Consider the following 25,595-nt stretch of genomic DNA (forward strand, 5'->3'; position numbering starts at 1 on the left):
CTCTCGGTATTCTGCCTTATTGTATCGTATCCCATTGTACCTACCAGCCTCCCAATCTTCAAAATGCGAAAACTTGGGAACAGCATTATCGTGACAAGCATAAAGTGCCGGCAACTGAACAGGACCTTACATTGCTGCGGCTAAAATATCAAAGGGAATTATTATCTGATATAAATCTAAACAGTTTTTTCAGGGGATTTCTTGAAAAGGCCCTTTAGTACAGTTCTCCGACCTCAAAGCGCAATGGGCCGCATATGCAAATAACCCTATCGTTTCCGATATTCCTCATTATCTTCGCGAATATCGCAACCAATTCTGGTATGTATATGGGAGGCGTAATCACTAGGATGTATCTGATAATTCCTAGGGATTTATTCCAGGTTGTTCCGGTCTCATTTTATTTACACGTCAGTGACATAACCCCCCAAGTCATTACATCTCTCATTTTACAATTGATGTCTGCCGATGACTCTTGGATAAACTTCACAGAATGTCAACTGAAAACATATGGGATCGCCGCTTTGTTTGGGACGTATGGTTCTATTTATAGATCCTAGGTAATTTTCTCCTAATGAGACTTTATTAATATTAATGTGGAAAGCAGGTATATCATTTGGTCATTAAGGTAAACCAAGATGTAACTTACAGCTTTAAACCACTTATTCTTAAATAGAATCATAGTAACAAAATAAAAGAAGTTCAATCTCTACAAAAGAAGGACTATGTTAACATTATTATTAAGATCATCTCTACTGGTAAGCAGGTTCTGCTACCTGCACTTTAGGATTCACTGACAAAAACGTGTTGTCAGACAGAACTATTCCTTATCATAGATAAAGCGTTAACAGCCGTATAATATGAGACTTTATTTGCATTTCAATGACCTGAATATGCTACCTATAAACCATTATTGATTCTCTTTAATAAAGGAATAAGGGTTAGCGGCCTTGTGGTAAATCCTCGTGATGTTATGATATTGATGTTGAATCTAGGGCAAGAAAACCTAATATGATTTTATATTAGATAGATCGATATTTGCCATCATTGATAATTCCGTTCCCAACTTTCCTAGAATCTCTCGGTGCTCTTCGACGAATAAAAAAGGAAGATTTTATATCAAGAGCTAAAAGAATAGGGGGAAATCTCCGCGAACTACTAGAACATCTTGATCCAAATTATAAAAAAAGGAGAATCGATATATTTATATATATTAACAGAGACATAGTAGCAAAGGCAAGCTTATATGAGGCTGCTCTTAATCTAAACATTCACTAGATATTGTTCTTAGATAAAGGAATAGATGATCCAGAAACGTTAGAAGGCTTGTTTAGGATAAGGGGAGGTTTGTTAAGGAAGTATTTAGCAGGAGATTTGGGATTATATATTATATACTCTGATTATCTAGATGAGAAAGTAGAAGAATGCACTAGGTGCCTAGGAAAGATATGTTTAGCTTATTAGGGAGCTTCCCAGAATCGCATTGAGACATGCTTGCCAGTAATTAAAGGGGTTTAAAGTTTTTAATCAATATAATAGTAACCTAGGTACCTATATAAACAAATAAAAACCTCTCTAGGAATTTTATGGGGAAGGTTTTAATTAAATGCTGTGACGAACCTATATTCCTGACTAGGTATAGTCGTTACTGGATTGGCTGATCCGGGATGTCTTGATCTGAAGGTAATAATACAAGTAGTAGGTCAAGTGGTAAAATGGATTCTGTTCGTTAGAGAGGTATGGAGTCCTCTCACTATATTGGGAAGATAATCTTAGATTAATAATTAAAGAATTATGAGAGAATAATTAGTTACATAGGAGATGATGTGATTTATATAGGTAATGCTTCTCCTTCCTTCTCCTGTTGGTTATACCTGGTTTGGTTTAGATATGTTCATTGTTCAGCACATCTAGCACATCCATCCCCTAATGGATGTATCTGGATGTACTTTCGTAATTTCTGAGCCTTACACATCCATCCGGACTTTACCCATGATTGGTCAATTGTGTTCCATTTTTAAGTCGGAAAATAGGTTGCAATCGATTAGGTTATGACAGGATATAGAAAATCTCGTCGTAACCAATCCCGCTAATATAGTCCCTCTCATAGAACACCAATATCTGATGCTATCCCCTTTGCGCGTGTCGCTTTTCAACATAGAGCGAGCGTAGATTTTCCTCGATATTTTTCGCGTCCGATGCTAGGTAGCTAATGGGCGGTAGATAAGGAGACTTTGTGTAAGATGACGAGCTTGGTTGTCAACAGATTCGAATAGTCGTGGGGAGCCTGCGCAAACTTAATATTTTCGATCGAGAATCAGGTATGGTTGACCTTGGATCAGATAATCGATTACCAGCCGTGCGTGTGGTAGTCACAGATACAATATTGGTCGCAGCTCCTGGGGTAAGACTCGTTTTCCATGTAGGCTCGCTCCGGACACTGCTTCAAATTGGCCACATCAAGCGAGGTGTGGCGCTGTCGCTCACACAGTAGCTGACGTCGTAGTGACTCGGTCAGTTCCGTAGCCAACATGTTCTTCCTCGTTTCACTGGGCGAGAGAGGAGCAGCTCGATGGCGGTGGTGGTAGTCAGTCAGAAACATAAGACTAATGAGTGACATCTGACGGGCAGGATTCGCTTTCGATGGAACACACTTCAAGGTAACTATGTCGTCTATGCTTGATTTGTCGCTTTCCTCAATGGCATCCTCCCACCCTGAATCATTGTCGTCTATGTAGGTATTTGATTGATTGCTAGGGGTCTCTGAGGCCTGCGGTTGTGGCGACGCCCGTGATGGCTCGCTCGTTGACTGTTGGTGAGAGGTGCTAGACATTACCATCTTCTTAAGGTGATCCGAGCTTGGCAAGTGGGAAGTGGTACTTAAGGGAAAGAAGATGACAACCGGTAGATGTATACATATATGTAGTTGGAAAGGGGTAGTGCTCCCTAAGGCCTAGAGACATACTTCTAAGAGTATATCTCTTTGAATGTACGTAATCGTCTACCTCTATCCGTTGCTTCACTCCCAGCTCATCCAGCAGGGATCTTTATCCCTTGCCAAGCCAAAACCCTTGATACGCTAATGTGATGGATGTTCTTGAACGCACGCAGATCGCGCCCATACTCTCCTATAACTTAGGTACCTTATAGGTTCTCGAGCGTACAACCCTTCTTGGATTTTGCCGTTTGCGGTCAACCAACATGTACACGCGCCTCTGGCTTGTTTAGATATAATTTATGCCGAGATCCTAACCTCTATGAGGTCGTCAGCATACAATGTATCCTGGCGAAGGTCTTATTAAATCAAGACCTGATAAACCCCCACCTGATCTTACATCAATACCCCCCTACTGGTTAGCCACCTAGTTTAAGATCTCAGGCTTCGCTTCTACCGCCCCTTTTATCGGATCAGTCTAGATTACTTATAAAAGTTCGGGGACATGGGGGTGATGGCATGCATGTACATATTACATTAGGAACACATCACCAATTCAAAATGCCACAAGTATACGTTCAAGCATCTTCACAATAGGGTACGATCGAACGTTAGTTATCATGAAAGTTTATGGTTGGTTACTTCCTCGGCCCTGCCGGCCCAAAATAGGGAGTTTTATTGCCCCTTAATCAGCCTTTTAGCACCGTTATCTCGTCTGGGCAAGGTGCAGGTACCGTGTTCCAGACAAACATTTAGGTCAAAGCCAGGGGGTTGGATTAGTCGCACACGTTGGCACATTGCTTAGTATGTAGTACGCCAGGATAATGTTAGATACACACCGGGGAAGAGATTAGTCGCACATACTAATGTATGCTTATGTAATATCGAATCGTCTCTGTTGTGGATGGATGTACATACTGAGTCGTCCTGCTTTTCCCGATGCTGAAACCAATATGCTATATGCTCATCATGAAAGAGGGGAGAAACTTTTTATTCTTTACACTTGGGAAAATGAATAAGCTGAGCCAGCAACCCGATGTCCGACCAACTGACATCGAGTCCTCTTGGTTCCAAGTCTTCTCTCCTTCTCGTAGTTTGTTTCTAGAAGCAAGTTTCGACAGTCCGTATGATATCACTTTAGGCGGGATATATCGTCAGGACACTACGAGCGTAGTAGTAACACCCATTGACGACGACACCGGACATGCGTGTCTTCCAGCTCCCAAAATCTCCAGGGACGAATGCATAGCTCGAGACGTTTTGATACCTAGGCACCCCGCCACCAGCCATCATGTCTCTATTGGCGCTGTACTACCACCATTCAGGTTGGTTGGTAGCTCTCAAACGTTGCGCGAAGTTCGTCCGTGTTGCTCGAGCATCATTGTAGAGCCACAATCACCACACCAAGCTCCAGCCGCCATCACAACGACCTCAGAAATCTACAGCAGCCTTACCAACACTAACGAAGTCTGTTCAGGGTCGGTGTATTCGCTGTGTCGTTCAGAGAAAGAAGGTTTGTCGTCAGCAGTTCACAACATGAGAGAGAGGCGCTAAGCATCCTAGTGTCTGGGCGATAGGCCTCAAACTTGTCACGCATGTCAGAGAGACTCGGTCTACCGCCTATGTTTGAGAACTCGCCTCGAAGACATGCCGATATTCTCAAAATGTAAAGTCTTTCGATCAGACCTTGTTCGTTCGTGCTGATAATAGTGGGGATCTCTGGCTATCGATCTAAACCAACATGGACCCATTTAGAGAAAGTCGCGAAACTATGCGATCTGCGACTCTATCATTTTTCTGGTGGGCCGGACCTGTCCATGAGAGTTCGAGCTTTTGTCCCTTCTCGGCCTGAGGATGTTTTGGTCTGGGAAAAAACACCTACCGGATGGGCATCCCTCGAGACGCTTCCCTTACTCCCAGAATTGCTTGCGGGATGTATTGATAAGTATATCGGCGATTGTTTACCGGCATGCCTAATAGAATGTAACCATGCTCTTGTGAGCGTCGCTTCGCGCGCTTCGCGGATCAGATCCACTCACGGTCTTCTGTCAGAGGCGTTCAGACTCTGGACAGCTAACCAACTTCTCATGAAGGGTTGGCAATCCGATGTTAGCGCCAAATGTACAGATCCTCGGAATCCGTACTACGGGATTCGGCCGGCACCCGCTGTCGTTTCCGAGCAGCTTGATGCTCTTCTCGAATCGTACATACGATGCACACGGTAGCAATGAGGCATTGTTGGATAATGTTACTCACCGATCCCTGGATTTGTTCCTAGGCGCCCAGAAGGTCTGATAGTTTAGTGAACAAACTGAAAAGAAATCCCACGTTAACTTTGCGCCCTTTGAGCAGTGAGAAGTAGCGTGAGACAAAGTTAAACCCAGTGACTAATTTGTCAAGGTGTGCCATAAGCTATAAAAGAAGAACCCAGTAATTCATAGTAGTTTATAATCAAGTGGCAAAGACCCTCAAAAGAAACTAAATGACACTGATGAAGATTGTTTTTTCGACTATAATGTGCCTTGGGGGTTTGTTGCAGCCACGGCTCATGGGCAAACTAATTATTTTGATTGGTATTCAGATAGAAGTATTACTTGTACTCCAGTGTATTACCATATCGGGACCCAACAGGAGGGTAAGGGTACTTCATGCATAGATGGTGAACATGTCTTATTACCATATTAACATTTAGCTAGGCAGGTAATATTCATGAAATAGGAATCATACCTAGTTATCCTATGGTGAAGCTTATTTTAGGGGAAGTGTAGCCTACTTCTATAAACCCTTGTTATTATGAAATACAAGTTCCACGTTAAGCAGTATTAACTAGGTAAGAAAACATTATATAAAGACTGACTTCTCTCTAGCTTTAGGAATCCCCATCTATTGTCAATAGGGCCTTTCACATGCTCCCTTCTCTAGCTATAAGCCTTTTCCATAATCTGGGTTTTCTTAGGGTTAGGATCATCCGGGGGGAGCGGAAGCAATGGTAAAGTAAAAGGAGGTCCAGTTTGTCTCTCCGATCTCGAAATCCATCTGATTGGATAACTTGTAGAAGTGGTCGTCAATGATTTCGAAACAGATGGTGGGGTTAATATCGTAGCTAACTAGGGTTGGGAACCAGAAGGTCACAAATCCTGAATCCCGTCACAACCCATTTCCTAAATCCGTCAGCAACCTCCTCCAAGAACAGGCATGATGTGATACCACTTGCATGATACAGGACCCAGAACTTGTATTTACGGCTCTTTGCTAATCTTGGCACGGCCTCACGGATAAGGGTTGGGATATCTACAACGAGCCCATACCCTGCTGAACCGTGGAGGTCAAGAATGCATAGCCATCTCCTGGGACTCAACGATGTAGCACAAGATCCCGTGAACATATTTATAAGAGTCTGCCAGGCTGACAATGCCTACCATATATGGGGATGCTTGAGTGAGTGTTTAATGCCTCTTCACCACCTGCTGAAGGATAAGTGAGAGTTTACCACTCCGTTCCGTTTCCCTCGCCTCTACTGTATAATATTGTGTGTGTGGGCGTGAACGCGTTTCTTGGGTCGCGTATTGCGCAGGGCATGTTGGGCTATTGGAGACAACTTACGGTAATAATGGCCCCGCAGGGGCTTTCCTCCCTTACCAGGTATTGGAAGCGATTCAAGAAGTGGCAAGCATAGGATGCCAAAGTCTTGGTTGCATCAGTCAAAGTAATCATAGATTTCTGCGTAAGCTTCGCCATTCTCTAATCAAAATCCAGATAGACGTACTTCATTGACGGATCGGATGAGAAGATGCATATGCAGCGTATCAGAGATGGGGACACGTAGGTTGTCTAAACGGCTTTGGTTCCGGACAAGAACCTGGAAGGACTCTGAGTAGATCCAGGCATCAAAGGTCGTCTATAATAGGCTACGTTCGATTTTCAAAAGTAGAATTAATGAGGATCTCTCAAGTTCTTCCTGTCTTTGGTAATACTTGGTCCAATGTCCCTTTTTGAAGGGTCTTGTCATGGGGGGAAAGAAAATAAGCGGACGGTCTGGGCGTACGTGGCAATAGGTATTAGTCTTCGTAAGTATTCATATATCATGGTGGCGATGACAAGCTCTTAATACTTCAATGAATAACAAGATTATTACTCGAACTTCATAAAAATCCAAATTTCTTAAGTAACCATACTACAAGGTCCAGAAGTCTTTCCGAACCATTCCCTCTGCCAACATTCTTTAAACATGGCTGTGGGAAGCAACTGTGCACACTCCTCCAAGATGCTAAAATCCGATAGCACACTCATTCAATGGACCTGCAATCTATGTCACTCAGGTCCCCACTGGTGGATTTTCGAATGTAGATACTGCAAGATTCATACATGCCGGGCTTGTGTTCATAATGTATAGAAACGAAGTGTTGGATCACGCTGCTGTCTCGCTACTCAACCTCCATGGTATGTCCGCTCTCATCCTCTACCACGTCTCATATATCATCCTGTAATATTCATATACAGCTAACCGCGAGCGGAAAGAGAGCCAACTACGCGCCAACTCACTCTCGGCGGCCGGACCTCGAGACTAGTATATGTATCAGAAATATAAAGGATCGCTAAATCTAGACTACGGCATATATTATACTCTAAAGTTGAGGAAATAAGTTGTTAGTACTGCGTTATTATAAACTAACTCAAATCATTCATGTCACTCGTTTTGAATCTATACATAATACTGGATGCCTCAGAAGATGTGGAAGCTTCGTGAGCTATCGCTAAGGGCATAAACGAAGCGAACACTCAGATGTGATTGCTCATTAAGGCAAGCCCGTAAATATTCATCGATGGTCCTTTTGAACTGCAGATATGGTAGTATATATGCATTCCGATTTCTTGCCTTAACGGTCACTAGCCAATGCGGGTCAGATCAGTTTCGTCTTCAAACGCCACCTCCACGACCAAAAGAAGTGCTAGAGTTGCATGGTACTGGGTATTGGGTACTCTCGGGAGCTACGTTGGTAGTTCCTATATGGCCCTTGCTGATGGACACCCTCATGCTTGTCAAGGACGGATTCAGTTGGACTTCAGTTACCCCTATAATAGAACCTTGCCTAGCCTCTACTGCGGCCGACGTAACATAGTCATACGAAGATCGCCAAGCGACGGGTTACGCATATACGCAAGCGATCATTGATATAGTATTTGGAAATTTGGTTATGTTTGATTTGAGCGGGACAAGTATAGGATGCAGACAAAAGTCCAACCCAGATCTGAGTTCCATCGTACCTAGGTTATGGAGCTGTAGTTAAGAGCCAGCCGGGACTGTGAGTAAGTGTGGGTAGATATTGGCATTTGCATTATCTCCCATGGTGCCTGAGTTATTTCCTATGGCGTAAATCTTTACGAATTTATCGATAGTCCTTCAAGTCCTGTGGAGAAGGTAGTACCAACAACTCAATATCTCTCGCTGTATTGGCGTATGCAGGACAGGCCAGCTTCACCTAACGATGTACATCCTATATTCACAGTCGCCACCACAGAAGATCTAGGATCATAGGCAATGTAGGTTTCATCACAGGATGAGGGTTCAATCCATTGCTCCATCTAATGAACGACTGCACCCCCACCCAATACCGTAGAACCCCGCCCCCTTTTCCCCATCCCCCCCGGCCCCGTCGCGAAATCCGTCACGTAGCGGTACTTCGGGGAGGCCGTAGCGTAGCATTCAGACATGTTCCGACAAAAATGCCGTGCTGTAATAAGTTACGTTAGCGGCGTCCAGAGGCCTCCACAGCGAGAGACCTACGGCTGGGAACGTACAAGGCCTATGAGAAGACGCAACAGTTGCATAAACATAGAGACCAAATGAACTGCACAGATCAACGTGCAGGCAGGTACCACGCCTAAGGCGATGGCGAAGCCAAAAATAAGAAGGCCAGGCACCGATTTTAGGAAGGAGATTCCAGCTCGGGACAAAAGGAGCGAACCGTTGAGATCTTGGCCATCTATATCAAGCCAGTCCCACTGTCGAACCAGACGTGGGTGCGTAGAGAATAGGATGAGACTCCAAGAGAGGCAGTGACAACACTTGGACAGATGGTGAAGTAGATGATCCTTCAATGGCGCGCGAGGGGACATGGCGGATGCTTAGACAGATGGGTATCCAAAGTAAGTACGATAGCCGACAATAGAAACCATTATTATATTATGTCGTGCGGGCGCTATGGGTGGGGGAAGTGGTCCGATTCTAGGCTGCCCCAACGCCCCCACTGCAGCGTCCACGCCGGCCATCATTTATATGACATCGAGATCTATGCAGCATCAAGGAAACTCACGCATAGGCTTCCAGGGCACCGGGCCTCCATTGAATGCTTTATTGGACACATGGTAACAAGGTCGCCCGTACGCTAATCACTCGGCTTCACTAGGATATACAGCATAAGGATATGTGCTTGGGTCTAACTATGCTAAGGTCTCACACTATCTCAAAGATAATGCTCGTACTTTCGTTACAAGGCAGATCCCCTTGCTTGATACTTGGTGGTCACTCCTTTGAGAAGTTTCGTCGTTTCCACTTAGTCTCGCAGAGCTTCTGGAGTGATGGAAGCCAATCTAGAGACGCGTCACTGTATCCAGGGTCGGCGTCTGTAGTCATCAGCTTGTCGTGATACTCCCGTGCTGTCTGGTCTAACTCCCTATAGATAGCCTCGAATCCCACCTTCTTACACGAAGTAGCGAAGACAAATAATAGCTCATTCAGGCCATCCTCAATCGTATTGATGGCTTCGGGAACGGGATATCCCTTGCTTAGTGAGCTATGAGAACAGGGAGGAATGGAGCGGAAACGTACCTCTGTCGAGTGTTCTTTACCGCATCTGCGTTGATCCTCTACAACCCACAAGCTTCCGTCTACCAAGACACGCAACGCGATATAACCGGCGTGGATTTTTGTGGGTTCCTGAGACATCAGCAGCTTGTATACAAGTCCATCTGGACATTGGAATAGTTGTTGGGCCCACTGGTCCGAGATTTTGGTGCTGAGAGTATCCCACTGGGCAACAATCAATCGAGGCACAGGTACGCTGCCCGGCATGGTCTGGGCGTCGTGGGGAATGGGGTCGATTCCGAGGGTAGCTTCGCCAACGATGCTAGCCGAACCGGTTTTCCACCCTGTCTACGTGTTAGCTCTTTGTTGGGAAGTAAAAAGGAGCACCAGGGGAGACTTACATCTGGCATGTTCATAGGAGAGAAGCAATGTCAGTGCCCGTGAAGTATCGTCGCCACCATGCTCTTGGATTAAAGATACCAAGTCTTTATATGATCGGCATTGCATAAGGTCGCAGTTCCATCTTTCGGCGTTCTCCGTTGACAGCCGTATATATCTTGTAAGTAACATCTCCAGGTTTGTAGACCGTCTTACCTACGACTACTTGTATTGTCTTGAACCCTGTTGAGATGCAAATGGTCTTGGTAAGTTCGTTGCTCTAATCTGTGGTGATGACAGGCTCTTTGCTATCTTCCCACCTGTTCGTGAGGTCCAAGCCTCCTCTTCGGTGTAGTACTATGGACATTGTGACTCGGAAGATTGTACGAGTACGATAGCAAAATGAGAGGAAGAGAACTGGGGTCTGGCCGAATACGAAGAATAGGATGCCGTTCCATTACCTGTTCTTATCCCCGCTACCGCTCGCAGCTGGCATCGACTCTGCTGGACCTTTCGTGCTTATGCCCCTCTCCACATAGTATGTACCATCCTAGGGCCCTCTACGCCACCTAATTGAGCTACGTCCTCTAGTCAGTTCGACGAGTCACTGGACACGGATCCCGATAAGGAGTCTAACCTACCGGAGCGTTCCCCTGGTTCAACCGGCACATATTCTGCTAGTGAAGCCATAGGGGGAATGGGGGACGTGGTGTAACAGAAGAGCTGTTCTATTAAGCACGGATACCTGTAGGCACGTAATGTCAAACATAGTTCCGGCACTGTTTCTTATGTACGGGACAAGTTATAACTACGGTTGCATCCTACACGCAGCCAGCTAGTTGCGGCGTGTGGTATTCTCATGCTTGGTAGACAAGTGAGACCATTTTCTGCGCTTGCTATCCACTACCAGGTTTCCAGTGGCTTCGCCATGTATTTATAATGTAGCGAGTACGGTACCTGTATCTGCAGAAAGGCATGACTGTGGCCTAGGCTGGCCCGGCTGGGCCGTAAGCGTCCCGTCATGCTCTTCCATAGGCCTTGGGCTGTCGGCCCTCCCCTAGTAGACCACTCATGTCAATCTCCGAATTAGGAATGTATATACTAGCGTCGCCTGTGCGTGAGCCATGGTAAGGACACCGATATACACCCGAATCAGCTTATCTCTAGACCCCAGCGTATATGTATCCGATCTTATGCATATATCTCCAGTGGGTGGCATAACCGCTCCTATCCTGGCCCTGTCGACATGTTATCTCGAGCGCCACCTCAAGTCCTACGTACGATTTGTAACATCTTCGATCGTACGAGAGGAACCCACGCTAGAGATTAATGGGGTGGAAGCCTTTTCAGCATGTTCGCGTAGTACTATCATACTCCTGCGGCTAAGTTTTCAACAAGTGCAGAGCCGGGCTAGTTCTCCCACTCTTTGTTGTAAGCAATACTATCTACAACGTAGCTACAAAGCTTTCTTCATGTCCGGGCTTAACGCGCGTTGTGCCTCTCGCCGAGCGACCGGGGGAGGAAGGGGCGACAAGGGCGAAGTAACAGGGAATGCATTACGTTGCAGCAAACAGGGTACGTGATTCAAACAGCTGCTTGAGCCCGTACATGGATATAATCAAATTGCTGCTATGGCGAGAACCTTAGCCACTCAGCTTCTCGTTGCCATATTTATAGCTCGAACAGGGGTCACCCGCTTGGGCGGTCAAGAGGCGACGCTAAGACAGACATGGAACTACGAGATGGCCTCCAGTCTATACATAGCAATACATGGTAATCGAATCGATGAAATAAGACTGGGGGATAATGGTCACTTCGAACCACCTTTGGCAGAGCTCTTGTTCTTCCCAAGATAGATGAAGCTTGTCATAATATGGGTGGGTCCAAGCACCACCACCAAGGAGTTAAGTATCTACCCCAGAATAGACTCAGCTTCGGTAACCTCTTCCCTACGGAGTATCCGGCAGTAATTTTGCACCAAAGACTTGCCGGCCTTGGGTCTACGCGCATCTACCCAGTCCTGGCTCCCGTATCTCAATGTCAGATACCACAGCATGACCAGCAAGTACAATACGAGCTGCTCGATGGCTGTCTGCTACCGGTCTGCCTACACCCCGTTAGTCACGTCACCACATTAGTGTGGTATTCCGCATATTAATCACACTATACCCTGCACGCTATCGTCACATAGCTACCGGCAACGGCCAGCCCAGCTCAGATCGGCCTTAAGAAGTCTGATCTACGGAGACTGTAGCAGACATGATAAAGATCCGGGAGACTATCCATTGCATCCAACAATTCAGCCTACCTGCGTCGGCGATCGGAACTTGCAAGAGCGAGCGCCCCAGCTAAGCCATCTACGGTATTTATGCCGGCCACAGGGGAGGTTCCCTCTTAGACGGCGCTTCTATCGAGACGAACGTTCCGGCGTGGACAGCAGAGCTACACTAATTACAATGATATTATTCATAATATACACACCAAGTACCATTGCTCAGTCTTATTGGCACAAATATTATACATGCCTTCTATAAAGATGGTGGCGTCGGCGCCGTCTCATTTGTCACCATGCATGAGATCAAGGTAGTCCGCCAGGCGAATGAGGCTACTCATCTCAGCCTGAAGCGCACTGGTCGGATAAGCGATCCTCTGGAACAACGATATGACCCACTTAAATAGAGCGCGCAATATCTTTCGGTCGATGAACCTGCTGAGGATATCGTTCTTGGAGCAGGCAGCCAGCACCAGGAGATTTTCACATTGACTAGATCGTTAGTATGAGTAGATTGAAAAGTGGGCATAGTATGATGACGTACGTCTGAGCCATCCGTGGCAGGCCAAAGATTATTAGGTGCTGTTTATCCAATCCCCGAAAAGCCTGTATGCTCTCGAACAGTGCTTCGATGGCCAGTTTGACAAATGATATCGTGGTAGAGTCCATTATGCTGTCTGCATTAGAGGCTAGAATACTCCGGTATAGACCAGGAGGGGTAGGTTTCCTTTCGAGCACAACTTCAAGAAAAGGAAGATAAAGAGCAACTTGTATGTCCCAGTACCTCGCGCGAAGGCAGGCGGATAACGCATCACTAGGCGGAGGGTCGCCGTCCTTCCATTGCGAACTTGGAGGCACCCACTTATCTCTGGAGTTCTTGAGTGCCCCTTGCAGCTCTATAATGGCGTCTTCTCGATTCGTGCATCTTGTATATTTCAATGGACTGTGCACAGATACCAGCTGCTTCCGAAGATACAGCTGAGCTACGTAACACCCTATGACAAGCTGGGAAACGCCTCGACTCGTGGCAAGCTCTAGGTTCGGATACGGCATCTTCGCTTCGTACTGTTGGAGGCCCGACGGAGGTATAGGCAATGTAACGCGAATATCACTAGTTAAAAGACCAAGGTTAATAGCGAATGCAGTACGACGTATCAAGGAGCGTCTACCTCTCTAGTCCCAGGCATGTCCAAAAATTAATGATGAGTTGGTTATCCTCGGTCGACTCTCCAGCATATGAATTACCCATTGGAGAGAGAAGTAGTTTATTAAAGGTGCTATTGTAGTCAGTATACCCGTCTTAAATATAGGCAGTAGGATTGGGGTGCAGACCGTTGGACGATAGCTTGTATTCTCTGGCTTGCTAGAAAAATGTAGGACCAACTCTCCGGAAGGCGTCCTAGACTAGCGTAGTACAAGCCAGCAAGGAGATGGATGCAGACGTGATTGCATACGTTCTGGTGCTGGCAGCGACCGCCCACCTCGCCAGTGCCCACCGCAAGCGTGAAATAGTCTAAAGAGTCCAAGTTGGGCATCCTACCTGGGTCTGGCACCTCTGAATGTGGATAGGGAATCTCGCGCATAATAGCGCCTGGTAGAGAAGAATGTCGGCCTGCGCTTGCGTGTATGTCTCCATTCCTGTCTTCTTCCGGTGAAATCGGTGAGTTGGGTGTCGGCTGAGAATGGTTACGAGATTGTGCTTTGGACTCCCCAGCAACGTCGGAGATCTTGCCTCGGCGAAAACAGAGCTTACCAAGAGCGAGGACGAGTAGAATAAGAGCATCTTCCTCGGTACGCAAGAGACGCTCGTGGTTCGGAATTGGAATGGAGGTATATCGCTCATCCATCACGAACGATCGCTTCCTCTTCTGGCCTGCCGATTGAGCCTCAAGAGGAGGGGTAACCCGACTGTAGGTGTCTATATGAAATCGCTCGTGTAGAAATTCCGCGACCATGATATCAAGCTCCGCAGGGGCGATAAGGGGATAAAGGCTGAGGACGTTGTCCTTGAAACTCCGTACGTATCTCCGTACCGTCTCCGGGTTCCACCGAGGATCCTGTTTAGCATTAGGGTTGCGCCCGTGCCAATCGTTGGAAGGTGGCGGCGTCAAAGCAGAGGCTTGGCTCCATCCATCGATAGGGGAAGCAGGGGACGCAACTAATGGATGGATCACCTCATTGACGTCTCTCCGTGATAATATGCTCCGGTAGCCGACCCGGGAGGACGAATTACGCACCAATTCACGGACAGATGACCAATTCGAAACCGCGTGACGGATAGGCATGAATAGTTCGTCTGCCAGGGCATCTTGCATGTTTTCCCGTATAACTTCTCCGATCTGTTCGACAGAGGCGGGTGCCCTAGAGTCAGGCTCTTCGTGTAGTGTGAGCCCTCTCACACATGCCAGTATTTCTTTTTCCGTGTCCTCTAGTTTTGCTTGAAAGGTCTCGGTTAATCTTTCCTCCAAAGAACGAATCGCATCGAGGATAGTATCCTTTCTATTTCTGTATTAGTTGCGAACCATTCTTGACTAGTTAAAGCTTACGGCTTTGCTGGCAGGTCTTGGTAATGGCATTTCGCCTGCTTGTCCCTACAATTCTTGCATGGCCGTCCCTCATCGCATTTCGCTTTCAGCTCCCTACAGAGATCGCAAGCCTGGTATGCAAGGTCAGAACTCAAAAGCAAATGCTTCATGAATACGATCTTACCTGGGAAGCCCGCAGCACTTTCCGTTTGGCAATTGTGACTGGGTACAAGGGAGCTTGATGTTGATATTCTGCCTGCGGTGGTACGTAGTTGTGAACTGCCGAGATAGGCTGATCCATTAGGGCCGGGAGGCCATGTGCAGGACTTGTCGCACTTGCTGCAATATAGCTACCTTGATTGTACCGCGGATAGCTTTCGCGGCTAGGATACTGCTTCATGTTTGGCGGACAGGCCAACCTGCTGGTCATATGTGAAAGGGAAGAGCTCGGCAGAATAGGCTCGCAATGTTGGATATCATTATGAGGGTGGTAAGAAGGTATTGTCATATATGAAGAACTCGCTCACTTAGAAGAATAGTAGATTGTGATAAGCATCCACCACACCAGGACCAACTGGGCAGCAAGCTTTTCTCTCTTTGGTTTAGACTTGTCCCAAACCATGTCGAGGGCTCTCGGAGATACACTCGATGCGGTTACTACTTCCAGCCATCCCAGGTTTCCTTTTGGGGGAAGGAACGGAGTCTATCACTGTGGTAAGGGACATGGCAATAGAACCTGTCTTGGCAGCACCGTGACGGCCATGGTACAAGTACGATGTGCACCGTATGATGAAAGTGGCAGAGGGCGTCGGCGAGGTACAGACCAAAACTTCGCAATTATGTTAGACGAACAGACTGTGTGGAGAACACGAACCCCGACGCGATTGGCCGCTGACGCAAGCTTAAGCTTTGAATGGGATGTCCGCCTCATTGTCACGGCAATGGTAGAAAAGCAGATGTTGTAGGTCATGTAAGACCAGAGATGGTGTCAGAATACCTAGGTAGATACAAAAAAGAGAATACAAGATTCAGAGAACCACAACAGTGGCCGTACAGGAAATTTAAATCAAAGCATATCTTGTTGTACAGGCGAGGCTATATCCTGCAGGACTACCAAATACTTTCTCCATCCGGCCAATTCGCTTATCTGTGAAATATAATACATATCCCTTGAGGGCTCCTCGCTATTCCAGCGATCTTCCTCTGGAGATTAATATCCGTGCAGACCAGTAACTGAGTTCCCCCCAGATCCAAACTCTCTCGCCAGAGAAATCCAGGATATAACAGGGCATTCCTGTGCCGTCTTGCGTAATGATAGAGATCTTCCCTTGGTCAACCCATCCACTGCGGAAGTTCCTGTAGTAAAAGAGGAGGAGCTGATAAGCGCGGGACCACCATGGCTTGCATGACCTGATGATCATCTCCTCGCCGAGCACAGAGCCTCGCATCACCTCAGTTGACACCTTTATTTCCGTTTTGCCTAATCGGATAGAGAATTTCTCCCCGTTACTGCAAGGAGATACCTCGAGAGTTACAGCCTGGTCATGTAAGTCAGTATTGCGAAGAACGAGAAGGAAATCTGTGTACGTACCGAAGCCATGGTCGAGGAGCAGCGTCTGGCCAATCAGAGTTTGGGGATATGGCAACTCCGGGGGAGGTGACAGCATAGGATGGAATGAGAGGTTGCGAACTGCACGAAAGTGCATTTCTCTAAACCTTCGGGGCGGCTGGGCAGACTTATATGCACAAAAGCCGGAGCTAGCTTTCATTAGCCAGTAATTCGTGACTAGAAAGCCCCTGAGCGAGGTTCTTTGCATATGATTGGAATTCCTATTAGCTCTCCTGGGCCGATGTACCCAGCCCGTGCACCAGGAATAGCTACGAAGGAGGCAGAAGTGAGTTTGGGAATACGTTCTAGCACATCCAGGGACAGCAGGCTAAGAAATAGTTGCCTTTTAATAGTAGCGCTAAGCAACGTTTTAGCAAGAATATTAAAACCGAGACCAGGAGAAACATGGTCAAGAATTTAACAGTAATAACAGCAAGCAAGGCGGTACGAAGTTTTACAGCATATACTGCATGGGAGATGTAACAAGGTGGCTAACATGGCAGGAGATCGTCGGTCTCCACTTAGACGTACAGGCCTTGGTCAAGCAACAAGCCCAATCCATGTTTGAATTTTGGCTTGGAGTTAAGAAATGCGCCATACCGAATTAGGTCTGCCCTTGAGGGCAGACCTAATTCGGTATGGCGTGTCTTGTCTGAAGGAATCGTGCGAGTGTGTTTTTCTATCTACTTTGTGTGTTTCTGGGTGGTAGTCATGTAAACGCAGATCTAGAAAATGGGTCCCCAGAAAGGCACGCGTATTGATAACTTCAGTGGTTCTAAAGACAGATATATTGAATATTTAGAAGCCAATGTCTATGACTTGCGAGAAGAGCTCAAGAAATTGCGTCCGAAATCCACTTCCGCAGCAAGCCGCGGCCTAGAGCTGCAACACGGTCTCTTAACAAGCGTTTTCGAAACTCCTAAAGCCCAAGTTCCGGAACAAAAACCTCCATGGAAGACAGCGCTTCTGCCGTTGATAGAACGCATCCCAACCACAGAAGCCGGATGGAGACAAAGGAGGGAAACTCTGCAAATGGTAACCGAGGCTGACGTTATTGCCTCTATTAAGTGTTTGACACGCTCCTCATCACCCTATATGCCACACGAAAACAACGAGACATCGGAGCATAGTATGACTTCAATTGCTATCGTTAAAAATTATCGCAATTATACGGCTATACTCAATCAGCATCGGGAACGGTCAACGCAAATTTTCCATTTCGGCACACTGCTATATATCTGCTGCTGCATCGTAGCTCTAGAAACGGGAGCTGACAAATATGCTGTCGAGGAAGATATGAGGGCATTTCTTTCATCCAAGGCAGGGTCAGCCTATTTGCGTGAAGTCCGAAGAGGTGCTCTGTGGGTGATCCAAAGGATCAAAGAGCTTGTCTCTAGTGGTCTTGAGCATCGCGCCTGGGAACTGTTCTTCCTTTGTATGTTGTCGCTAGATCAATACAAGACCATCTGCTGACCACAACTCAATAGGCGGTATGCATATCCATGCGTATCAGAAGTGCGTGCATCACAGAGATTCATCGGATTTTACCAGACTTGTCCCAATTTGCAGCCCACCCGAAGAGGTACAGGCTCGTATCCCTTTTAATATTCCGATCCTTGTTTGGAAGATCAGCCGCGGGCAGTGGAGGCGAGTCAAATGCTAGCACCTTGTAACTTAGCTAACTCGGCTTATAGTATCGAGGTTGTTAATACAGCATTGGGGACAGAGGTGTCCATATCTGAGGTCGACGCATGGGACGCGGCCTTTTCCGCTTACGAAATTGAACGTCCGACGATGGGACGCCCTTCGAAACGCCGCAGAATAGAAAAAACTACTTCTGAGATCACTGCCGACGGGTGCGAAGAACAAGACATGGCATTGGATGGCAACGAGGCAACGGACGGCAACCAGGGTTTGCATATCTCAGTCGACGCTGCAGAGATGCATTCGCAAGACGCACGCACCCAGGTGATCAGGGATAGCACACACCCACCAGCTACTGAATATTCGCCTGACTCGATATCGCGCAGGTCTTTTATGAATCCTTCTTTTATGGATGACCTTCACCATTGGAACCTAGGTGGAGACGACTTTGTGGCCACAGGATATGACTGTTATTTCATCGAAATCGCTCCCAACATCCACGAGCTAATTCACAGCGCGCAAAAGTTCACAATCGACCATATCCCGAGAGTAACAGCCAACGTGGACCACATACTCAGCTATGGAGCTCGGCTTGATGTTGACCAGCATGGGCCTATTGCAAAAGCACGGATTTTCGAGTTGCAATGGCCAAGTGTCCTCGACAGGAAAATGGATGAAGCCATCAAGTCGCTGGTGTGTTCTTCCCCTACTTATGGAAATGCCCGTGCTAACTAAGAAAGTACCTCAATGTCCAAATAGTAGCTAGGCAGCCGTCCTATGACTGGGAGGCGCTGTTAGTCCATTTGGAATTTGGCCGCGTGAGAGCTCCAGACAGTGTACTCTGTAGCATATTCATACCCGTTAGGATGGTCGAGAGCGATGAGAATAGGCGTGTTCAGTTTGAAAGTGATGAGGTTGGGACTCTGATGGCCATTAAGACATGGCCCCCATTGGTTATACTCCCTAGGACATCCTGTATCAGGCGAGTCAAATGTCCGCTTTTCTTCATATGGGTGCGCATATATCCGAAAGGCACACTGGGATTCGAGTGAGAGCAGTTATGGATATGGAGCTAGGCGTATATTAGCCTAAGCTTAGGGCACGGCTACTGTGTAAAGCAGTTTACTACATATATTGTCAACCATCCCGAATTTAACAGAAGTTCCCTGTTTCTCACCTTTTAAATTAATATAAAGAAATGATACTGCAAGACCTAGACGTTTTCAGCTCGTGGAGGATGTAGCTGATACTACATATAATTATACCATTAAGCCAGAAGATTCGTGAAGACACGCGATGGCACACGAGATTTTTCCTTTGGTCCGGAGTTACTTCGGATTTAATCAGTACCCCGCATATTCTACACCAGCCCAACTAGGGATCACTTATCAGCAGGATATCGCCACGGAGTGCACCTGAAGGCGTAGCAAAGCATTATCATATCAAGTTTATGGCCGATGAAAGCCTAAAAATCATGCCCACTCTGGTCCAGTCAAGTCCCTTATGGACAAGTTACGGAGAACTCAACAACGAGGAAATCGAAGGACTTATCATCGAAAGTCAACATCTTACCGAATTGCTACAAGCCGAGCTTAGGCTACGTGGTGTAGGCGTAGCAGAAAATTTTATCCTAGGGCGTGACGTACGGCGGAAAGCAGAAAAGATCCAGGAGTATGGTTTGACCTCGTCTGATCGCGAGCTAATAGCGGACGCCAATCACCTCGGAATGGCTGTTATCAGGGGCGGCCTGAACTCCGCCAAACATGGCTTGACGCAATGGAAACATATCAGCTATACCAAGTTGATTTGGTTGGTGGCCAATGTCACAACGTCTGCGCATGCGCTCCTTCTCGTCATCGCTCTTGGAAAGAACAGACTGGAAAAGATTAACCTAATGGAGAGGTCGAGGCTTGTGTCTTTCATCAAGCAGCATGAAACCACACTTCTCTGCCCCTGTCTTGTGCCTGTCGCTCGTTTGCCGGTAGACTCCCTCGATAGTACGTGGTAGTAAGAAATCAATCAGCATAAATAGTAACCAGTTAACTATAGTGTCAGGTATAGCCACGTCGAGTCGCTTCTCTCATGAAAATCCTTGCGATATACAAGACATCAACACGATAGATATTTCCGTAGTCTTAGGGGCGGACAGCCCATTTTCTCCAGACCCCAATCCCTCGCTTGGAACTGGCCCGACGGATTCGGTGGTCGACATTCACAATATAAAAACCGCAGAATCGATCAGTCAAGGTGTGCTGGGCACACATCGAAGGCTCACTCAGTCGGAAAAGAAGGATATCGGAGCGAGTAATACATCTGCTTCCTTGGTGCCCCTGCGACACGATAGGATATTTCACTCTGAGCGACCACTGGCCTCTAACTCTACCATGGACCGGGTCGAAGTTGTACTCCGGCAGATCCGACGCTACGCCGATGGACGCACTATATTAAGTCTAAAACAAGAGAAGGCAGCATTCGACTTTTTACGAAGCATGCAGAACAAGCTGATTTACGGCGTAGGAATCATGGTGGAAGAACCCACCCCGCATGCATGGCAACTTATGAACGAAGGCTGCCAAATGATGGACGCTGTTCTGATGCAGCAATCACGTAGCATGATCCGTTTGATCCTCCGCATATTTGGCGGAGAAGGGTGGGGTCGTTTCCCCAAGCTCCGCGCCGGTATTCTGAAATATTTTACAAGCCTCACGGAAGTGCGGCTTGGCCGCCTTCACCCGCTCTTCGTAATCCTGTCTCATCTGCAGGACCAAGAGGTTTTTGAGAGCACGCTAGAGAAGGCTTTCTTGCTTCTTATGGACGGGCTAGAGAAGCTCAACCCCGCCGACGACGAGATGCGATTTCTACGCGTCGACTTGTGTTTTCTCCTTCGCGAACGGCGCAACTACGCTGCGGCTGAACAGTATGGGCTCCGCTTCCTAGCTGAGTCGGAGCGCACCCACGGCCAATGCGACGAAGTGACGCGAGGATATATGCTCAAGGTGGGCGATATATACATGCATCAGAAGCTGCATGAGCATGCCATACAGATGTTTGACAGTGTGATACGCAGCTGCGACGCGTCACGGATGGGCCTAGACATTGCGGGCGTGTATGCACATCGCAACCTGGGCTGGATTTATGAGGAATTAAATGAGAAGAGGGCATCCCAAATCCATTGGAAAGCGGTTGTTGAGGCTGCGCTGCACATATGGGGCGAGGGGGCGGTGGAGCGTGAATATTTCATGGCCGAGGCCAAGGAGTCGCTGTACAGGCAGAATTGTGACATAGGGACTTGTGAATGAAGCTCAAGTCCGCGATTGATAGCTTGCCTCGGATTTCTTGGCCTAAGACCTCTCATCAGGTAGGGTCTAACGAAGTGTTATTATCTTTCCAACCATAGCAATTATTGCTCTGCAAGCTCTAAACTATATCTTAGCTTGAAACACAAAGAGGATGATCATCACAAGTGACTCTGCCGATGAAATCTCCATCTGCCTTGTAAAGCATCACATGAAAATGCTCAATACCATCAATCGACTTCAGGCTGCTCCAATTCTTAAACCAGATCACCTTGCTCCTCTCGGGTCCACCATTGTCGCAAAAGACCTTAACTACGAAGTTCTCTATGACAGCACGAGTAGATGACAAGATATCGTCGGTTATGGATTCGGTCTCAAGAACGAACTTGGTCCAGACAACCAGATGGGTGATATCTGTGCTGATGCCATAGGGCCAGTCATTCCATAGAATGGTATAGTCGGTCGGGTTGCTGAACGGAGGTTCTCCTGATGGGGTGTCAGACTGCCATTTAAGGCGTTTCTGTCGTACATAGTTCAATATGGATCCATATTCCTTTTGAACTTTGAATTTGAACTCCAAATAACGTCGTAGATCACTTGGGACCCGGCGGAAGCTAGCAAGATCATTCCGAGCTAATTTCATCACAATGAGCGAACTGTAAGTAATTCAATGCTATGGCAATGATATAACGAACCTACGATTTCTTTGACCTGTTCCCATGAGTCGCGCCGATAATCATTGTCCCATGTTGACAGTATGCGTTGGTCCTTATCTGATATATCCCGTAAGAAATCCGGACACTGCTCGGTTCTCTGGTCGGGCGAAACATTCACCTGCCAGTAAGGCAGCTGATGCAATTTAGTGGTATTCTCTGAATTTGACATGGCGTTGCTAGGTAATAGACAGGAAATGTACACTTGGGACAGTTCAGAAACGAATGAAGTCTTGTCTAAAAAGTGAGGCTGAGAGGAAATATTCATGCACACACTCCACATGGGCCGATCCCCCACGCTTAGGAGTCATAGCACAACCATTTAAATCACTCCCCGGGATTCGTTCCCCAACCCCCTCTAAGGACAGGGATAGGCAATTCTAGCACTAACTTCATCTATTCACGCCTCGGGAATCATTCCCACACACCCCTCTCGTCTTTTCAGACGCACGTGATATACGGATTATAACTACAGCTCCAACCGGTTCGGGAGCAGAACTAGACCAAAAATAATAGCCATCAGAGAACTCCCAGTTAGCGCTTATGACTGACCCACATAGAAGTTAATGCCACGCAGGGCTATTCCAATTGACCAAGGTTTCATTTTTATTCAGTCCTAAAGACCAAAACAGGAGATCTCGGATATTTCCTGGAAAGAATGCTATTATGAGCAACATAGAGGGTCATAAGTGCAAGGTTTCGGGTAGAGCATAGGATAAGACATCTTTCATGGCTTAGGAAGTAATTAGGAACTGTGGAATCAGTTGCTGGTGCTTAGATCGGCTGCTGAAGCACGTATGGAGCGATTAGACCTCTAAGCTTCCTGAACGGAATACCCTCATGTTTTCGGTTCTCGACCCGAATTTTCGATCCTTTGCTAGACCTGCTCACGTATCAGGAAACGGGGACTGAGCTGGTGAAATATGCAAAACCCTTCAATAGATCCGAGAAGCAAGTTAGATTTACTTATATAGTCTTTGATTCTCTTAGATCGTGATCGACTATGCTTCATTGTCAACCATCAACACCATTGCTTAGATCAAGTGCTTTGATTGTGAGAAGATGTAGTCCCCTTTTTACCGCCCTGCGTAGACCCGCCTACGACGGTGACCGTGCCATCGTCGTCCTCTTCGGCGTAATCTTGTCCAGCAACGCCAACCCAGTCGCTTCTACATGCCTTCATACTTTCGGGGTCGTGCTTGAAGCTATACGGATACCCAGTTAGTAAACTATATATCTGATAGTATAGGTTATCATACAGTGAACCTAGATATCGGAAGCTGCTATTGAGAATACGAGCGTGTGAAATATCTAGTTCTGAGGCTGAGTGATTGTCTTGGAGAGTAACTTAAAAATGTCGTGAGTTCTAATTCATATGTTGTCAGACAGCCGAGAGAATTATAAGATGAATTGGCCAGGAACTGTCTATCTGTAAAACAGGCAATCAAGTTCTATCTGGCGGCAAAGGGACACTTTAATATACATCCCGGAGAGACCAGGCGTTTAGAAATATATCACTATTGTGCCATTCTAGCTATAGATGACCGAGCTGGGGAACTTGTCTCTTGGTTGAGGCCACTACGATTACGCAACCTATAAAGCTTCTAACTTGGTTGCGGAACTTGCGCGCGCCGCCCCCATATGAATGCTTGTCTGCATCCTGTGCTTCCGCTGTTCGAATCAAACATGACCAAGTTTCCAAATGGTAATCTCACGATCGCCGATGCTACGTTATGGTTAACCATATAGAAACGAAGTCCAGAGCATGCAGAAACTGGAGAAGACGCCGCCTCCAAGAATCGACTCGAAAAAGCTCGGCGCATATACTGCATTAAGCGGTTACCTTTGTTGCCAACGCGAGATGCATTGGGGAAATATAACTTGGACTCTCGAGTCGCAATACAGTATCGTAATAAGCTAAGTACCTAGTTGGGTGCTATTTATACAGGATTTGAAGCAATTAGCGAATATTTTATAGAAACCTTGTCTTCATAAAAAGGTAGGCCCCTAGGCTAATGGTGAGTGGCTACCAAGCCAACATGCGGAAGATAGAAGGAAAACAATGACTCGGCGATGTCCTGTAACAAAATTGAAAATTGTACTCTCAAAACACTTCTGCGACTAGCTTTGACGTGGCGATAGGGGATAGAAAGAACACCGATTAACAAAACATCTTGCGTGTCTACTAAGTGACTTTAGGGAGCGATCCGCCTATTCCTGCTACATAAGACCCTCCCATGCTTCGGGACTCGGTTCCGCCTTCGATATGCTCCAGTAGGTTAGGTTAGGTTAGACCAAAGACCTTATGACAGAGTGTTCGGAATAATGGTAGGTGGAGGGAAACGAGGATATTAAGGCAGGTAAGCATCAAGGGCCAAACCATGGAGATACACCTACCTTCCCTAGGGCCAATGTAGATATATGCCAGCTCTTTATCATCAGGAAGTTAGAAATACCCGTCGAGACAAAGAGAATGTACTGATCTTGGGAAGCTAGGGTGTCATTTGATCAAACCCATGCTACTGAGGCTGACTGAGCGCAACCTCGACTGGTGTGTGCACACGACGTGACGGGTGTATGTTTATGAAATGTGAGGACCGGTGTGGTGCGTTGGTTGTCCCTAGGGTGTGCGCACACTACGTGACGGGTGTACAAATAGGGTAGGAAATAATAGCATCGCCCCAGTCTTGGTAGACCAAACTTGCAACCCCCTTTCCGTGTTCCATGCATAAGAAATAGTGCCATCATCGCGTTGGATAGTATATTTATACCGGTATCCGCGCTTGATAGAGGCCTTTTCTATGTTGCACTACGCCCCCTCCGGCTTCGCCAGTAGGATATACGCGGATTTAACATGAAAACATTCCGGTAGACTGAACTGCTCATTTGGGACCCGCATCTAGGGACTCTTTAGACGAACTAGGAGTCGTAGCTCAATTATGTGGCGTAGATGACCTTAGTCCAATCCCTGCTGCTCTGCAATAGATCGTCAGGGCGTCTTGGAGCCCTCAGCTATGAGCTGCTTGGGTTTTGGTACAACATATACATCATATCACCTACAACTACGAAAAAGCCTAGTGTCTGTTATCTCCGCATCTGCTTCGATGCATCATAACGTTCATGCATCCCACGCTATCCATCGAGATCCGGCTTCCTTCCTGCCTGGCGAGCCTTGTCTACCATTTCACACTGACTGTCGCACACTTCCGTTGGCCCGTAACCAACCTCCAACTCCTAAGGAACGATAACGGTCGGCAAGAATGGTTGATTAACCTGAATAGGTTGCCGTCTTCGCGCGTGTAAAAATGTATAGCCTTCATAGTGTGTGGGATTGTGATTTCTAAAGCCCACCCATCCTGATATCTACCAGGCAATTCAAATCTTCCCGTAATTTGCCCAATTCTCGTATCTTTTGGGTAGA

General features: G+C 46.9%; 8 protein-coding genes across 8 annotated transcripts; 3 read left to right on the forward strand and 5 right to left on the reverse strand.

Annotated features, from left to right (window-relative positions):
- Window positions 1–2,347: 2,347 nt before the first annotated feature.
- On the reverse strand, window positions 2,348–2,830 carry F4822DRAFT_435429 (uncharacterized protein; the record flags this gene model as incomplete). Its single annotated transcript, XM_051462175.1, has 1 exon — window positions 2,348–2,830. The coding sequence occupies one exon, from the start codon at window positions 2,828–2,830 to the stop codon at window positions 2,348–2,350; it is 483 nt and encodes a 160-aa protein (XP_051308352.1).
- A 4,330-nt stretch (window positions 2,831–7,160) lies between these two features.
- Window positions 7,161–7,325, forward strand: F4822DRAFT_439300 (uncharacterized protein; the record flags this gene model as incomplete). The annotated part of the gene is made up of 1 exon (XM_051462622.1): window positions 7,161–7,325. The coding sequence occupies one exon, from the start codon at window positions 7,161–7,163 to the stop codon at window positions 7,323–7,325; it is 165 nt and encodes a 54-aa protein (XP_051308353.1).
- Window positions 7,326–8,598: 1,273 nt separating this feature from the next.
- On the reverse strand, window positions 8,599–9,049 carry F4822DRAFT_435430 (uncharacterized protein; the record flags this gene model as incomplete). Its single annotated transcript, XM_051462176.1, has 2 exons — window positions 8,599–8,664; window positions 8,732–9,049. 2 exons carry the CDS (start codon window positions 9,047–9,049, stop codon window positions 8,599–8,601), a joined length of 384 nt encoding a protein of 127 aa, XP_051308354.1.
- Window positions 9,050–9,367: 318 nt separating this feature from the next.
- F4822DRAFT_423458 (uncharacterized protein) lies at window positions 9,368–10,541 on the reverse strand. Its single transcript, XM_051459976.1, has 3 exons — window positions 10,139–10,541; window positions 9,762–10,081; window positions 9,368–9,713 (listed from the first exon to the last, which is right to left on the reverse strand). The coding sequence occupies exons 1-3, from the start codon at window positions 10,305–10,307 to the stop codon at window positions 9,456–9,458; spliced, it is 747 nt and encodes a 248-aa protein (XP_051308355.1). The 5' UTR covers window positions 10,308–10,541; the 3' UTR covers window positions 9,368–9,455.
- A 2,130-nt stretch (window positions 10,542–12,671) lies between these two features.
- On the reverse strand, window positions 12,672–15,342 carry F4822DRAFT_441027 (uncharacterized protein; the record flags this gene model as incomplete). The annotated part of the gene is made up of 6 exons (XM_051462818.1): window positions 12,672–12,879; window positions 12,932–13,498; window positions 13,557–13,664; window positions 13,720–14,886; window positions 14,934–15,043; window positions 15,097–15,342. 6 exons carry the CDS (start codon window positions 15,340–15,342, stop codon window positions 12,672–12,674), a joined length of 2,406 nt encoding a protein of 801 aa, XP_051308356.1.
- A 1,824-nt stretch (window positions 15,343–17,166) lies between these two features.
- On the forward strand, window positions 17,167–19,119 carry F4822DRAFT_423464 (uncharacterized protein). The gene is made up of 3 exons (XM_051459977.1): window positions 17,167–17,956; window positions 18,009–18,168; window positions 18,216–19,119. The coding sequence occupies exons 1-3, from the start codon at window positions 17,254–17,256 to the stop codon at window positions 18,898–18,900; spliced, it is 1,548 nt and encodes a 515-aa protein (XP_051308357.1). The 5' UTR covers window positions 17,167–17,253; the 3' UTR covers window positions 18,901–19,119.
- A 520-nt stretch (window positions 19,120–19,639) lies between these two features.
- Window positions 19,640–21,464, forward strand: F4822DRAFT_435434 (uncharacterized protein; the record flags this gene model as incomplete). The annotated part of the gene is made up of 2 exons (XM_051462177.1): window positions 19,640–20,162; window positions 20,221–21,464. 2 exons carry the CDS (start codon window positions 19,640–19,642, stop codon window positions 21,462–21,464), a joined length of 1,767 nt encoding a protein of 588 aa, XP_051308358.1.
- A 130-nt stretch (window positions 21,465–21,594) lies between these two features.
- F4822DRAFT_435435 (uncharacterized protein) lies at window positions 21,595–22,346 on the reverse strand (the record flags this gene model as incomplete). Its single annotated transcript, XM_051462178.1, has 2 exons — window positions 21,595–22,094; window positions 22,157–22,346. 2 exons carry the CDS (start codon window positions 22,344–22,346, stop codon window positions 21,595–21,597), a joined length of 690 nt encoding a protein of 229 aa, XP_051308359.1.
- Window positions 22,347–25,595: the final 3,249 nt, after the last annotated feature.

This window comes from Hypoxylon trugodes, assembly GCF_022578975.1.
Source record: "Hypoxylon trugodes strain CBS 135444 unplaced genomic scaffold F4822scaffold_19, whole genome shotgun sequence".
In the NCBI taxonomy this organism is placed as follows: domain Eukaryota; kingdom Fungi; phylum Ascomycota; class Sordariomycetes; order Xylariales; family Hypoxylaceae; genus Hypoxylon; species Hypoxylon trugodes.